The 15,254-nt window shown below is 37.2% G+C and overlaps 1 protein-coding gene across 2 annotated transcripts in view; it reads right to left on the reverse strand.

The window, feature by feature from the left end:
- CHD1 (chromodomain helicase DNA binding protein 1) overlaps nt 1–15,254 on the reverse strand; it is a 62,094-nt gene that overhangs the window by 17,082 nt on the left and 29,758 nt on the right. For both annotated transcript variants that reach the window (XM_065045557.1, XM_065045556.1), the window contains exons 8-22: nt 11,782–12,007; nt 10,841–10,941; nt 10,414–10,592; nt 9,260–9,387; nt 8,484–8,700; nt 7,814–7,903; nt 6,780–6,970; nt 5,960–6,148; nt 5,482–5,644; nt 3,942–4,094; nt 3,383–3,454; nt 1,438–1,587; nt 699–847; nt 335–431; nt 147–242 (exon numbers count right to left, since the gene is read on the reverse strand). In XM_065045557.1, coding sequence (XP_064901629.1) covers nt 147–242; nt 335–431; nt 699–847; nt 1,438–1,587; nt 3,383–3,454; nt 3,942–4,094; nt 5,482–5,644; nt 5,960–6,148; nt 6,780–6,970; nt 7,814–7,903; nt 8,484–8,700; nt 9,260–9,387; nt 10,414–10,592; nt 10,841–10,941; nt 11,782–12,007 — 2,201 coding nt within the window. The remainder of the gene's footprint in view (nt 1–146; nt 243–334; nt 432–698; nt 848–1,437; nt 1,588–3,382; nt 3,455–3,941; nt 4,095–5,481; nt 5,645–5,959; nt 6,149–6,779; nt 6,971–7,813; nt 7,904–8,483; nt 8,701–9,259; nt 9,388–10,413; nt 10,593–10,840; nt 10,942–11,781; nt 12,008–15,254) is intronic.

The following is a 15,254-nucleotide window of genomic DNA, read 5'->3' on the forward strand; positions in this document are numbered from 1 at the left end:
AGACATTTTACTAAGAAAGAGGTAAAGAGTTGAATTACCGAGGCATCTATTTAATGAGAATGAAGAGATGGATTGGCACAGAAAAGAATAGCACTGTTTAGAAAGGAGAGTGTAATTATGGCAGGAGGGAGAGAACACAGCAATACCTTGAACTGTGAAAGCAACTCATCTCCTACAGTTAATGGACCTGGCTCATTTTCCCGAGTTTCAGCCCTCTTTAAGATTTCATCTATATCCATTTCCTAAAAAAGAAGTAGTTTCTCTTTTCAATAAAATAATTCACTTTTTTTTTGTTGTTGTTTTTTTATCTATCTAGTCCAGAAAGAGTACTTACCTGGGGCTCCTGTTCTTCCCCTTCAGGTTCTTTAAAAAGTTCCTCAGCACCAAACTTCAAAATTGCTGATAACTCCTCCTTATTAAAAGGTGTTGAGCTGAAATAAAGGATGTTTCAGGAAAACATTTTATCTCAATAATTTGAAAAAGTTCTCTATAATCATAAGTCAATTAACATTTTTTTACTGTTAAATAAAAACTATATATACAGTTTTAATATATATTTTCAATATGCAAATAAAAATCTACAAAGACAATACACCTTGCATCTTCACTTATTTTGCCTCTTATTAACCATTAGATTTTTATTTACTTGTCAAATATACTTAGGGGTAAAATCAGTATGGAAATAAATACAAATATACCTTGAAGGAGTAGAGCCTGTATGTAGTACAGTTTTCCCTGTAGTGTCCATTCTCTGAATTACTAAATGATCTAACACCATCTTTTTCTTGGCTCTCTCAAGGATATCTTCTTCTACTGATCCTTTTGTGACTAGCCGATAAATATTAACCTATAAAGAATTTTTTTAAAGTACACAATAATAAGGATAAATCTCAGTCTTCACTGCATATATTCTCAATCTATTGACTGGTTTCAAACATGAAATACTAGTTCAATTATGCTACCACAGTCTTTACACAAGCATTAAAAAAAACAAAACCAAACCTCTTAGATTTGTTTTAAACTGCAGTGATATGGCACAAGCATTGCCACAGGCAAAACTGTGGCATTCCCAACTATTACTGTACATTTTCTGCCAGAAAGAAACCTGATGAGAACTAAGAAATATTTAAGCAAGCAATATGTGCCTGATGTAGCATTTTTTTTCTAGAATGACAAGACAGCAATAAATGTGGGACACACAACCTCACAGCTCTTCTTCTTCCATTCATCTACCACAGCTGCCATATTCTCTCTCCATATACGGAGATTTTTTTTAAAAAAGTAAGCTAAATGAGCATTACTAACATTTTTGGACACATGCAGCAAGTAGTAGTTATTCTCAAAAATACACAAAGACTGAATGGTGTGCACAGAGACCGGACACCTACTGTACAGAACCCTCCTTCAGGTTTGGAACTCAAAGCTCAATGTATGTACCTGTTTCTTCTGTCCAATCCTATGTGCTCTAGCCTGTGCTTGCAGATCATTCTGTGGATTCCAGTCAGAATCAAATATAACTACAGTGTCAGCAGATGCCAAGTTGATACCTAATCCTCCAGCTCTGGTAGACAGTAAAAAGCAGAAGTCCTGAAATAACAAAATAAGAAATAGTTTTATATACAATATTTATAATATTCTTAAAGGAACCAACATGACACTCTTTTATGCAGTCTGTGGCACAGACTACAAAATCACAGACTAACAATTGCACAACTGTTCTATATTTAAAGCTTCTTTAAGTATAAAGCAAACACTGATACCATTTTCTTTCATAAATAGTTAATGATTTCTCAATAGCTTAAAGGAAGCAGCATCCTAGAGGACGATCACTGACCAAAAAATCCCAAATAAAAGATGGGCCAAAAAGTACAAAACTCCTACTGTTAAAGCCTTGTATGTTGCAAAGTCCCTCTCCCACATCCTCTGCCCCAAGCCATGGAAGAAACCATGCCAAAGCAAGGAAGATGCCTGAGCCCACAGGCAACGGGTTAAGAGACAGGAAAGAAACATCTTCTGCCAGGTTCAATGCTGTTGAACATACTCATATACTACATTAAAATGGGATAAGTAACAAGGTGAAAAAGCATGTAGATTATATAGAATTATTCATTCAGAGACAACTGTGAAAAACTACAGAAGGATCTTGAGATGTGTAATGAAATGACATATGAAATTCAAGATAAAGTAAAACAGATTAAAAAAAAAATCCAAATCTTCAGTATCATTACAGGAAACAGCAAACCATTACACACAGGAATAAATCCTGAGGATGGTGTTAGAAATTTCCATGTAGCCCTTAGCTCAGAAATGGCCAAAATAGATGTGGAATGTTCTGAATTTTTAGCAAAAAAAAGTAGAAAATAAAATTAGGACAACTTTATTGCTGCACAAATGCACCGTTTGCCTCCATTTTTTAAATGCATGAAGTTTAAATTCCTCTTTAGCTCAAAAAATGTACAGTGTTACTACAGAGATTTCAGAAGAGGCAACATGTCTATGCCAGAAATTTGAAAGATAATTACTTCGTGTATTTAACAAATATTTGAAGTTCACACTATGGAGCTAAGTCCTTCTGCCTCCATCATAGCAGAAACAAGCTCAGCAGCAACTGACAAATGCTATCCTTCAATCACTGATTTTAAAAATCCAAACAAAATAACCCCAGCCACCCAAAAAACCAAAACCTCCCTTCCCCAAAGATCTGCCAGTGTAGGACAAAAGATTAAAGCTGACCAAGGTACCAAATGGCTTGCACATCAGGAATGCGAAATAAGCTACAACTCTTCCAACTCAGAAGAGAATCTGTAACTGACACTTACATATTCACAGGCTGCTTGCAAAGAATGACTAAAAATCGGTTCTTCTCTATTTCTTCCAGGGCAAGTAAGTAGGTGGCAACAAATGAAGATAACAGAAACCAGATTTGAAACAATTAAAAACGGGTGTTCATGCAAGGATATAGTTCTGCCCCTTGCCAAACGACCTTTTTCATGCTAACTGCTTGTGTAAGTTCAATGCTCTTTGAAACATTGTTGGGTTAAGTTCTACACAGCAAAGCTGAGGTTAAATTTCTACAGCTCTTCTATAGTAATTAAAATCACTTTTGACAGAGAGCTTTAGAAAAAAAACCATAACTACATAACCGATTACGTAACTAGGCAACTGATTAAATACCATTTCATAAGTTATGTACTTTCTACTTAACCTCCTCTTTGAGGAAAAAAAAAAAAACAAACAGATATAAACCTTATAATCTAGGCAAAACCAAGGAATTTTCCACCTTATTGATTTATTCTTCACTTCTCAGTCTGCCCTTTTCATGCAATGTTTTTTTTTTCTTGGAAAAAAACAGACCAGTTTCCTTAGGAAAAAAATACCATACCTCTGATCCTTCTGCATTAAAATGATCCAGTGCTTGTTTCCTTAGTTCCCCTTTTATTGATCCATCAAGTCTCTAAAGAGATTGAATACTATAGTTAAAAAGCAATTTTATATTCAAAATATTCTAATATTCTCTATACAAAATCTCAGAGCACCTTGAATTCTCAACTGCTAAAACTGTTATGTGAAGGTGAAAAAAGTAACGCAACACTGCACATAATTTTTAAATTAATCTATTTCCTTTCAAAATACTACTTAGTACAAAACCACATTTTCTTTTATCTTTTCTTAAGCAAAGTGGTAAAGATCATATAATTGCAAAACAGTCGAATTTGGAAAGGACTGCTGGAGGTCATCTTGTCTAAGTCCCCTACTCAGGTGGGGACAGTTAAAGCAGGTTTCACATGGTTATGTCCAGGTGGCTTTTGAATGTCAAAGAGGATGGAGATTCCATGACCTCTGGGCAACTTGTTCAGTGCTCCGTCAGCCTCAGAGTAAAGAAAAGATTTTTCTTATATTCAAGGTCAAAGCTTCTTGGCTACTACCACCACAACTCTTACCTGAAAAGGAAACTGACGATACTTCAGATATTCTGCTAAGATGTCCAGCATCCTCACCATCTGTGAGAAAATGAGTACTCTGTTGCCACGTTCTCGCAGACGTATCAGTAGCTTGTCAAGAAGGATTAGTTTCCCGCTGCTGCGTATTAGATGCTACAAAACCAGGAAATACATATTACAAAACAAGTTCATCTCAACACTAACACACAGTTCAACTGGTTAGACATTAATTTGAGGTTTGCTCTTCTTTCAGTTCCTGTGGGGAAAAAAAATGCAAACAGGCAAATTCTAACATTTAAAAAAATTTTATCATTTAAAATGCACATACAACATATAATCTCCTAGAACTATAAAAAAGACCCACCAAATTCATGTGATCATAAGACAACACATTCACTAGTATGTAGCATTAACTGAACATGAAAATTCACTCAAATTTTAGTTGAATCTAACAAGCCAACAGGATTACTAACTCATATATTTTTCAAAGAAACACACTGTTCAGTTCCCTTTCAAGTCATATTTTAATAATATGAAGTAAATATATGGGCTTAAGAATTCAAGCAGTTATGAGGTAGGTCCAAGTTCTTCTCTGCCAAGTAAAAAATCTGAAATTTGGTAACCAATAGAACATAAAACTGAGAAAAAACTACCTTAGTATTACTTTCTCTGCACTTCCCATCTCTTGAAAAGAAAGAGGTACTGCTGCAACTGTTTAATCATTTTTAAACAAAGCCTATCAATCAAGTTTCTCAGGCAAGATCAAGTGAGAGGAATCTTGTTTGTGGTGCCTAACAGCGTAACCCACCTAAAGCCTGTTAAGCCTTCTTAGCTCCATTGGGAATAATCAGCACAGAAACTCAAGCAAATATGAAATATAATATTGAAAACATCAGGCCTCTTGAGATGAAGATGCATGGGATAGAATTTTGGGGAATGTTAAATTTTCAGTTAAGTGCTTTTATTCTTTATGTCAAAAAGGAGCATGACATTCGTCACTGCACAAACTGGTAGCTTTGGGAATGTATTCAAATTACCAACTTGCAAGCTTACAGAAAAAAAAAAAACGTTTAGCAACATTCATGTTGGTACAACCTGCATCAACAACAACAGTCTTCTTATCGGCTGCTGTGCTTCTCAACAGCTTTGGTACAAATATTAGTTAACCTTAAAAAAACCAAAACACAGCAGACCATCTCTGGTAGTCATAATTGTTTCCATCTGTTACAACAACCATAATAAAATGTCTGAGCTTTGGATGCTTGCTACTTTCATTTCCTTTCACTTAGGTTGTTTGCAGGCATACAAGGAACAGTATTTGAATACAAAAAAGCTTAAAAGCATTCTGCAGATGACTTTCTGCTATCACATAGATCACCAGTATATCACTGCCAGTCATGTGTATTCACATTACATTTACCTGCCTAGCTGCTTTATTTAACTTAGGTTTAAAACAGGTCTCAATTTTATTTTGCATGAAAATAACTGTCAAAGCATTATAAAACTGTATTAACAGATTTTAATTATAGAGTGACATTACCTGTAAGGCCTCTTGTTTGTTATAGAATTCATTATCATCAGGTGGTTTAATGAGGTAGCAATGGTTACAACACTTCTTGAGTTCCATCATGATATTCAAAAAGCCTGAAGTACTGCCTTTTGAACCTTTACTGAGGGCTTTGTAATTCCTGGTTAAAATCCACCTATGATATAAGATGTACAATACGAGTAATTTCTAACCATATGAAGAAGCAGATCAGGTGTAAGCTCCCAAAAAATAAACAAGCTAAAGAAAAAAAGCAGCTCCCAAATGAATGTGCAAACACGCCAAACACAAGAAGCTACATGAATTGACATCAGACCAGTGTAATTCTTGAGCCCTTGCTTCACAGAATTTTACCATTGTGAAACTCTAGCAAGTTCAGGTTCAAATTGCATTATAAAAACCGCTGTACCTCAGTAAGTTGCATTTAGACATATCACTAAACCAGCACAACTTAAAAAGTCTTGTTACTTACTTATAATATTGCTTCTGCAATGCACTCATTTCCATCCGCAGAATTTGCTCAACCTTTGCAGGTAAAGACTTTTCTACATCTTTTTTAACTCGTCTCAGAAGAAATGGTTCAAGTTCTTTGTGAAGACTTGCATAACCATACTCTCTTCCTTTGCCGTGCTCCTCTTCAAAATCTTCCCAGGAAGAAAACCTTCAACATAACAAAGAATGAATGCAAAATAATGATATACTGTGAACAACCTGAAGAAGCAAAACTGAACAAAGATAACAGAAGCACAGCATATTTATAAATACACCACACATTTTGGTTTCTTCCCCACTCCCTTCTGTTTAATTTATCCAATTCCTGAATTTTCATCCCACAAGAAATTCCAAATACTTGGCCTGTAAATAGAAGAATGGAACTTTCCAAAAACATTTACAGAATGAAGATTACTGACTTTTAACTTCCCAAGTAGAAACCAACATTTTCTCCAAGGGTATTCAACTAGATGGTTGCAGAAATTCCATTATTACATTTATCAAGAGCAGCATTAAAAGAATTGCATGGCTGGAGTGTGTGCAAGAGAGCAAGAGACTACTTAATATACATTTTGCATAAGTCAATCCATCATTTTTGTGGACTGCTAAAATTGAAAATGGTGACAACTTCCACCAGTGTTACTTATCAGGAGCAGCATGAAAAAAATATGTCTTTCTACTTTATATAGAATATTTACAATAACTTTCAACATAACTCTACACCTCTATTTATTCTCACTTCACAATAACAAACTTGACCCAAAAAATGTTAAGAAGAATAATGTAAAACTCTTCCTTACTTTTCTGGCATGATGAAGTGCAACAAAGACCAGAGCTCTTTGAGGGAGTTTTGCAGAGGGGTTCCAGTAATAAGAAGACGATGGTTAGACTTAAAGTCTATTAAAGTCTTGTATAGAAGAGAGTCGTCATTTTTTAAACGATGAGCTTCATCAACTCCTATGAACGCCCAATTCAGACCACCAAGGAATGACTTAAAGAAATGGGAGGTGAGGGAAACATTATACAAATAAACATATAGCACAATTTCTCACATTTTATAATCAAGCTATAAATGCCATCACTTCTTGGTTTGTCATAATAAAACATCGATAGCTATGTTTTTTAGTACTAATTACGTCTTTTACATTTGACAGATTCAATGAAAGTCTGTACAAGCAAACCAAGAAAGTATAAATTAAGTTTAAAAGGAAAAAAATGGCCAAAAGTCTGACCCACACTAATTTTTACTTGACAGGAAAAAAAAAAAAAAAAGACTATTGACCTCTTCTTCTTAGTATGCAGAAACAAATCAAGTAAGATTGTTCTGCTTCTTATATATAAAGAATTTCCATATACTGTTAGAAGGATTAACAATAACTCTGTGTGCTACCACTCTGGGGACAGTATTAATACATGTACACATACTACTGTATGCAAAATAACAAATGAAAATTATATGGGATTTCAGAGTTCTGTATCACGTTTGGGGCTAGGGGTTTGGAACTGCAAAAAAGCAGAGCTCTTGAAGATGGGAGGAGATTATTACAGTAATGAGAATCCCAAGCAAACTGTAAAAAAAAAAGAAGCATTACTGACTTAACAAAATGGAAAAAGGCTGAAAGCCTCACCATGCATAGAGAAAAATCTTTAAGTGATTAAAATATATATATATACACACAAAACCCCACCTTAAAACCCAAACCATGCACTATCACACCTCCAAAAACAAAAGCTATCACAGTCTCCACAAATATAATGACCCACAAACCAAATGCATGCTATAGAGTATTACACTGGAGAAACAAATTTTATCTCCCTGGAGAAGTGCAATTACCTTATCCTTCAGCAAAATTTCGTATGTTGTTAGAAGTATGTTAAATTTTAATCGTTTGGTCTGGGGATGCATCCATTCATGAGTTCTTATCTACAAAAAGAATGAAGTGAACTATAAGCTAGAGAAAAATGTGTCTTGTTGACTGGGAAGAATTTAAGTACTATAGCAATGTAAATGTTTAATGACATACAGTAATGTAATCATGTAACAGAAGCACAATATATTTACATACACAAGACTGAACTTCCAACCTGTCTAAGCACTCTAAAAATATTTTGTTAAACTTCTAAAAAAAACAACAAAGAACTTCTACAAAATTTTTTTTAATTTAATGGATAAGATCACTAACATTCAGAAAATTAAGATAATGAATGCCTTGCTTACATACTTATTATTTTTACTATATCCACCCAAATAATCAGATGGCAGAAGAGAAACTGTTTTCAAATGTAAGACTAAATTTTTAACCCTGTTCACTATTAAGCAGGAAAGAAATCTTTCCCACTCATTTATATCAGATCAAAATCTGAGCTTTCAATTTGCATCTTAAATACATAGCATTTCAGTATTTGCTCAGTCCTAACCAAAATACTGGAGATTAGCAGAGGATAGAAATAAGAAGTATCTTGTTTATCTACAAGCCTTTCCAATGATCATGAGAAATACTCACCATATTTCTGCTAGTTATATCTCCTAAGTAAACTACAGCATTCATGTGAGGAGCCCAAGTTTGAATTTCTCTTTGCCAAGATGTCAAGGTAGAAAGTGGCACGACCAGCAAGAAAGGCCCATACAATTGATGTTCGTGGAACAGGTAGTTCAGAAAAGAAATTGTTTGTATTGTTTTACCCAGACCCATTTCATCTGCAAGAATACAGCTATTCCCTCTAAAAAAAAATGTAGGGGGAGTGTAGAGAAGGAGAGGGATTGGACAAGAAGTTATTCTCTCATGAGCATAAAAACCACTCATACAAGTTTTCAAGATTTTGCAACTATATACCGTGAAGAAGTTTATTTCCATTTTTTCCCATAAAAACAATTTCCAGCACCCCCAATTAATACTTGAATTCAATTAACAGTAATAAAAACCTTGCAAGTATTCCTCATGAATCTAATTTTAAAAGTATAACACTCATGCTGACATTTCAGAAGAGTTTGCTTTGGATTTTCTGGTTTTACTGGTTTAGGCTTGTTTATTTTCTAATAATAAAACTTACCCCCACACAAAATTAAAATCAAAGCAACAATAGAGCTTAGCTGTTTTTTGAGAATAGCCATGGAGTGACAAATTTTGGTACTACTTAGAACAAAACCACTCCCTTCATACCTCTACTTTGAGCTTACTGTATGAAACCCTCCACCTTCAAAGAAAAATACAGAAAAATAAATTTCAAAGTTTTACAAACGCTTACAACTAATAGAAAACTCATTTCCATCTATACTTACTTGCACCATGAGTGAGCAAGCCAATTCAATCCATTTAACTGATAATCTCTTAACTCTAAACCTTCATGCCCTCCAATGTAAGATGGCTGCTTCTTTAGCGCAACAAACCTTGGCCTCTGTTTTAAAACCTGTCAAAAGCAAATTGATCATCAGTCCTACTATTGTCTGAAGCTACCAACACGTCTTCTTGTAGAAAAAATAGTATTAGGAATCTACTGGGTGACCAAGTCTAGTCTTTATCCATTGACAAAAACTACGCCATATAAAAACACCAAGCAATTTGCAAGTTGAAATTAGTTTGATTGCTAACCTAAATTTAACAACATGAGTGACTTTAACTCAAAATTTACTTTTAAAATAAGGTACAATATTAAACAAGACCATATTCGAATGTCAGTAAAAATGCAGAGGACTGGTATCAACAAAAAGGTACTCTTTATAGTGAAATTTTCTATATCTATTACTATAGATCTTTATTACTATTCTGAATACTCTTCAAAATATATTTCATATTATGTATCTTATCTTTGGATTCATATAAGATTTTCACATTTTTACTATTACAACTGATGTGGTGGCTTCCATCTGGCTGGCAGCGAAGCTGAAAACTGGTTGCTTATTCATTCCCCACACTAGTGGGACAGGGTAGAGAACTGATGAGACAGAAAAACTTATGGGTCAAAATAAAAGGTGGTGAAGGAAAAACATTCAGCCAATCAAAACAAAAATCCATAACCAAAAAAACCCCACAAGTGACAGAACACAACTCACCATCAGACTGACGACCAGCAAGTTTCCAAGTAACAGCCACTTTTGAGCCCCCTGCTCAGCCCATGCCATTCTATTGTTGAGCACAACATTAAATGACATGGAATATCTCTTTGGTCAACTGATGTCAGCTGTACTGGCTGTGTTCCTTCCCAGTCCCCTACCCACCTCCAGCCTACTCATGGCAGGCAGGGCACAGCAAGAAACAGAGAAGGCCTTGACACTGTGCAAGCACTGTTGAGGAACAGCCAAAACACTAATGTGTTATCAAAACCGTTTAGGCGATAAATCTATAACATGGGCCATACAGGCTGCTATGAAGAATATTAACTCTATCCCAGCCAGAGCGAGTACAACTTATTATAAATACATTGAAAACAACATACCTTGCAATCCTTAAAAGGAGTGGTCTTGGATTGATTTCTGCTGAAGTACTCATCAATGCGTGTCTGAAACTTTTTGGCAATAAGAGCACCATCTTCCCAGCTACACTCTGAATAAGGCAGACCCTGCCATTTACAATAGTAATCTGGATAACCAGCTGCTGATTTCTGATTTGAATGAGCTGCAGAATGCACCAGAGAGCATTTTATTTCTGTATCTTATGAAAATACTAATTTAGGTAAAAAGACAACATAAGCTAGCTTCATAGCACAGACAGTATGACAACTTTTCTCTTTAGTCAAAGTTTCGTTTTGGATTTAAAAGTTAGTGGAATTCATATTCTAAATTTCTTAACTACAAATGTAATATATAAACAGTGAACATACTGAATTCTCCAACCTGTTTTCTGTCTGCAAGTTTGTAACATACCAATTATTCTTTCCACTATCTGATACTGTTTATGCAGATCATCTGTAAGCTCCTGCTGGCAGTTGTAGTATTCCACATCTTCTGGAGAAGCATTTTTCAGCCTGTAATGCGATTTACAAGACTTATTACATTGTACAGTTCTAAGCTCAATAAAGTTTGGCAACTCCAAAGTTCTGAACATAAGCTTCACAGGAATGTTGCTTCAACAGCTTTTTTGAAGGGAGAAGTTAGAAATGCCTGCTACAAAATTGTTGCATCTGGCCTAGGTGACTCATCATTAATGACTGAGAATGCTCATGAAGAGACACAACTGCTACAGCTACAGGTGGTACAAGTCATGCAGCTAATTCAGAACACCTACTCTCAACAATAAGTAGCGTACTTTACAGTGTACCTTCATGGAAAAGTATTCAGGGTGGCTCACTCTACAAGAATACATCTTATGATTAAGTTCCTAAAAATCCCACCAGTATTCAATGATTATATTAAACATACTAATAAAATTGAACACTAAAAAGGTGATTTTAAAATGCATGGATTTCTTAAGCATTTTGTGCTCATGTTTGAGCCAAGACAACTGAGATTCTCAAAGTAATATGAAACAGCTAATGCCTCAGGAAAACATTAACTTCTACAGTGATTCCTGAAGAACTCTGACCAAAGTATAATGACAATATTACTAAAAGGTACAATTTGTAATTTATTTTGAAACACTACCCATCTTTTCAAAACTCTATTTATAACACACACTAAAAATCAGGTTCAGAAGAATATCTTGCAGGAACATGTTAAGAAGACTTCAACTTGTAAAGCTTTTGTCTTCCAGTTGCATAGACACTCAAAATTATGCCCTCAAAAACAGGTAACAGGTCTCAGAAACAGGCCATAACATCTAAGTTGTTACAAAGTAAGTATCATGCAAGTCTACATAAAATATTCACCATCGCTTTGTTTCCTGATCCTTTTTCCTATAGTTGTCCAGTTTCTTCATTCCTTTAACATTCTGTTGCTTCAGCGTTTCCTCGGTTTCCCAAGTATTATGGATATGTGACCAACCTTTCCATTTAATAAGATACTGTATTTCTCCTGGCTCCTTTGACTTTTCAAACCCAGCATTTGGGTCACCATCTGCCTCAACTGCATATATGGTGGTTGCAGCACCTGTGGCTGAGAAAGCAAGCACATAGTAAACATTAAGTGTACATTGTCATAAGTTAACCAGAATGAAATGTAGTGTAGAATGCAATTAATGATACTTCTAGAGAACATACCTGACTAGTATCTACAGCTCTCATGTTACTGTTATTTGAACACTTACGATGTAGGTATGTTAACACATGCGCAGGTAGTCAAAAGAAAATCAAAGAAGTAACCAGAACTTCTGCACTTAACCTACAATATCTTTTCTCACGAGGATTTTCTTTGCATTTCTAAAGTGATCGCCAGGAAACACTCCACTACTGCTGCTAGTCGTCTTCTCTGTTATATTACTCTCATCTCCTGAGCATACAAAAGACATCTGACATTATGCTTGGTCAGCCTTGAGAACTCAATAACCTACTACTAGGGATAATATAAAGCTACTTATTCCTAAACATGTTTTACTACTTTTTTCTGCCCTTGTTATCTAATCTGGGAACATTTTTATTTCAGTACAGTCCTTATCGCATCTGAACCAAACTAGCAACAGGAAACAGGCTCCTTTCTGTGAAACTGACCAGGTAGGGAAACGAGCCCAGCAAGCTGCAGGGGCCATATAAAGCAACAGAGAGCAGCAACAGCAAAAAACAGCACAAGCAGCAAAATCATCTGAGTAAGAAAAATAAGCAGCTTAGTTCCAAAAGCTTTGACCACAGCAGTAACACTATGCACTGGAACAGGAAATACTAGAATTTGAGACAGCATGGGAAAAGAAAGTTGAGAGGAAGAAGCGTGCAGGTTCTGAGAGGAATCAGAAACTTTAGAGACTGGGTATAACTAATAGAGAAAGGCAGTTCTGAAGTGCAAGGGGACCAGGGTGATCCTGGGTTTTTTTTTTGTTTGTTTTGTTTTTAATTAGGATCCTCATTTGTAGACTCAAGCACATAAGCAGAACTGCTAGATACTGCATCCCATTATTGCTGGAAATATGACATACCTACCACTATTCACAAAATATTTTTAAGAGTTCACATTCAAGTGCACCACTGATTTTTCAGATACATTATGCAGTCACTCCACACATTGCACCGTATTGAAACAATTAGTACAGCAATAACTGAAATCATAACCTCAGTGGCTCAGCCTTGCTAACATAAGAGGAGAGTTTACAGGTCATGGAAGCAGCGGCTAGCCACTTGGGAGGAATATAAGGCTGCTGTTAGAGGATGTAGGAAGGCAGCTAGGATAGCCAAGGCCTCCTTAGAATTACAGCTGGCGAGAGGGGTCAAGGACTGCAAAAAGAACTTTTTCAAATACATAGCAGATAAAACTAATACCAGAGGCAATGTAGGCCCACTGATGAATGGGGTGGGTGCCCTGGTGGCAGAAGATACAGAGAAGGCAGAATTACTGAACGCCTTCTTTGTCTCTGTCTACTCTGCTGGAGGTTGTCCTGGGGAGCCCTGTACCCCTGAGACCCCAGATGAAGCCAGGTCTATGGAGGAGTTTGCTTTAGTCGGTGAGGACAGGGTTAGGGAGCAATTAAATAGTCTGGACATCCATAAATCCATGGGTCCAGATGGGATGCATCCGCGGGTGCTGAGGGAGCTGGCTGAAGTCATTGCTAGCCTGCTCTCCATCATCTTTGCCAAGTCTTGGGAAATGGGAGAGGTGTCTGAGGACTGGAAGAAAGCAAATGTCACTCCAGTCTTCAAAAAAGGAGGAGGACCCGGGTAATTATAGACCGGTCAGCCTCACCTCTGTCCCTGGGAAAGTAATGGAGAAGCTTATCCTTGGTGCCATCTCAAGGCATATCAAGGATAAGAAGGTTAATAGGGGCAGTCAGCATGGCTTTTCCAAGGGTAAGTCATGCTTGACCAACCTCATAGCCTTTTATGAGAATGTAACAAGGTGGATGGATGATGGCAGAGCGGTGGATGTGGTCTATCTTGACTTCAATAAAGCCTTTGACACAGTCTCCCACAGCATCCTCACAGCTAAGTTGAGGAGGAGTGGTCTAGACAATAGAGTAGTGAGGTGGGTTGCAAACTGGCTTAAGAAGACAAGCCAGAGAGTGGTAGTCAATGGTGCGGAGTCTAGTTGGAGGCCAGTATCTAATGGAGTGCCTCAGGGGTCAGTACTGGGGCCAATATTATTCAATATATTCATTAACGTTTTGGACGAGGGAATAGAGTGTACTGTCAGCAAGTTTGCTGATGACACTAAGCTGGGAGGAGTGGCTGACACACCAGAAGGCTGTGCTGCCATCCAGCGGGAGCTGCACAGGCTGGAGAGTTGGGTGGGGAATAACCTAATGAAATTTAACAAGGGAAAGTGTAGAGTCCTGCATCTGGGCAGGAACAACCCCAGGTTCCAGTATAGGTTGGGAAATTACATATTAGAGAGCAGTGTCGGGGAAAGGGACCTGGGGTCCTGGTGGACAACAGGATGACCATGAGCCAGCACTGTGCCCTTGTGGCCAGGAAGGCCAATGGCATCCTGGGGTGTATTAGAAGGGGGGTGGCTAGTAGATCGAGAGAGGTCCTCCTTCCCCTCTACTCCGCCCTGGTGAGCCCCCATCTAGAATATTGTGTCCAGTTCTGGGCCCCTCAGTTCAAGAAGGACAGAGAACTGCTGCAGAGGGTCCAGCGTAGGGCAACGAAGATGATTAAGGGAGTGGAGCACCTCCCTTATGAAGAAAGGCTGAGGGAGCTGGGTCTCTTTAGTTTGGAGAAGAGGAGGCTGAGGGGTGACCTTATGAATGTTTTTAAATCCATAAAGGGTGCGTGTCACAAGGATGGAGCTAGGCTCTTCTCGGTGGCAAACAATGATAGGACAAGGGGTAATGGGATCAAGCTGGAACACAAGAGGTTCTGCTTAAATTTGAGAAAAAACTTCTTCTCAGTAAGGGTGACAGAGCACTGGAACAGGCTGCACAGGGAGGTTGTGGAGTCTCCTTCTCTGGAGACATTCAAAACCCGTCTGGACATGTTCCTGTGCAACCTCACCTAGGCGTTCCTGCTCCGGCAGGGGAATTGGACTAGATGATCTTTTGAGGTCCCTCCCAATCCCAAACATACTGTGATACTGTGATAATCTTTCAGGATTCAGGTTACTTGTCAGGTCTCACATCTAGTCCACTCCACCACTCCACTATGTTCATAATGATCAAGTATCACTAAACTGTACACACAGTGGTATAACAATATGGTATGTATTTATGCAATATGGAGTTATTGTCCACTTCATTTATATTTTCTACTTAGGTATGCAA

The sequence above is a fragment of the Columba livia genome, chromosome Z, assembly GCF_036013475.1.
Source record: "Columba livia isolate bColLiv1 breed racing homer chromosome Z, bColLiv1.pat.W.v2, whole genome shotgun sequence".
Taxonomy (NCBI): Eukaryota; Metazoa; Chordata; class Aves; order Columbiformes; family Columbidae; genus Columba; species Columba livia.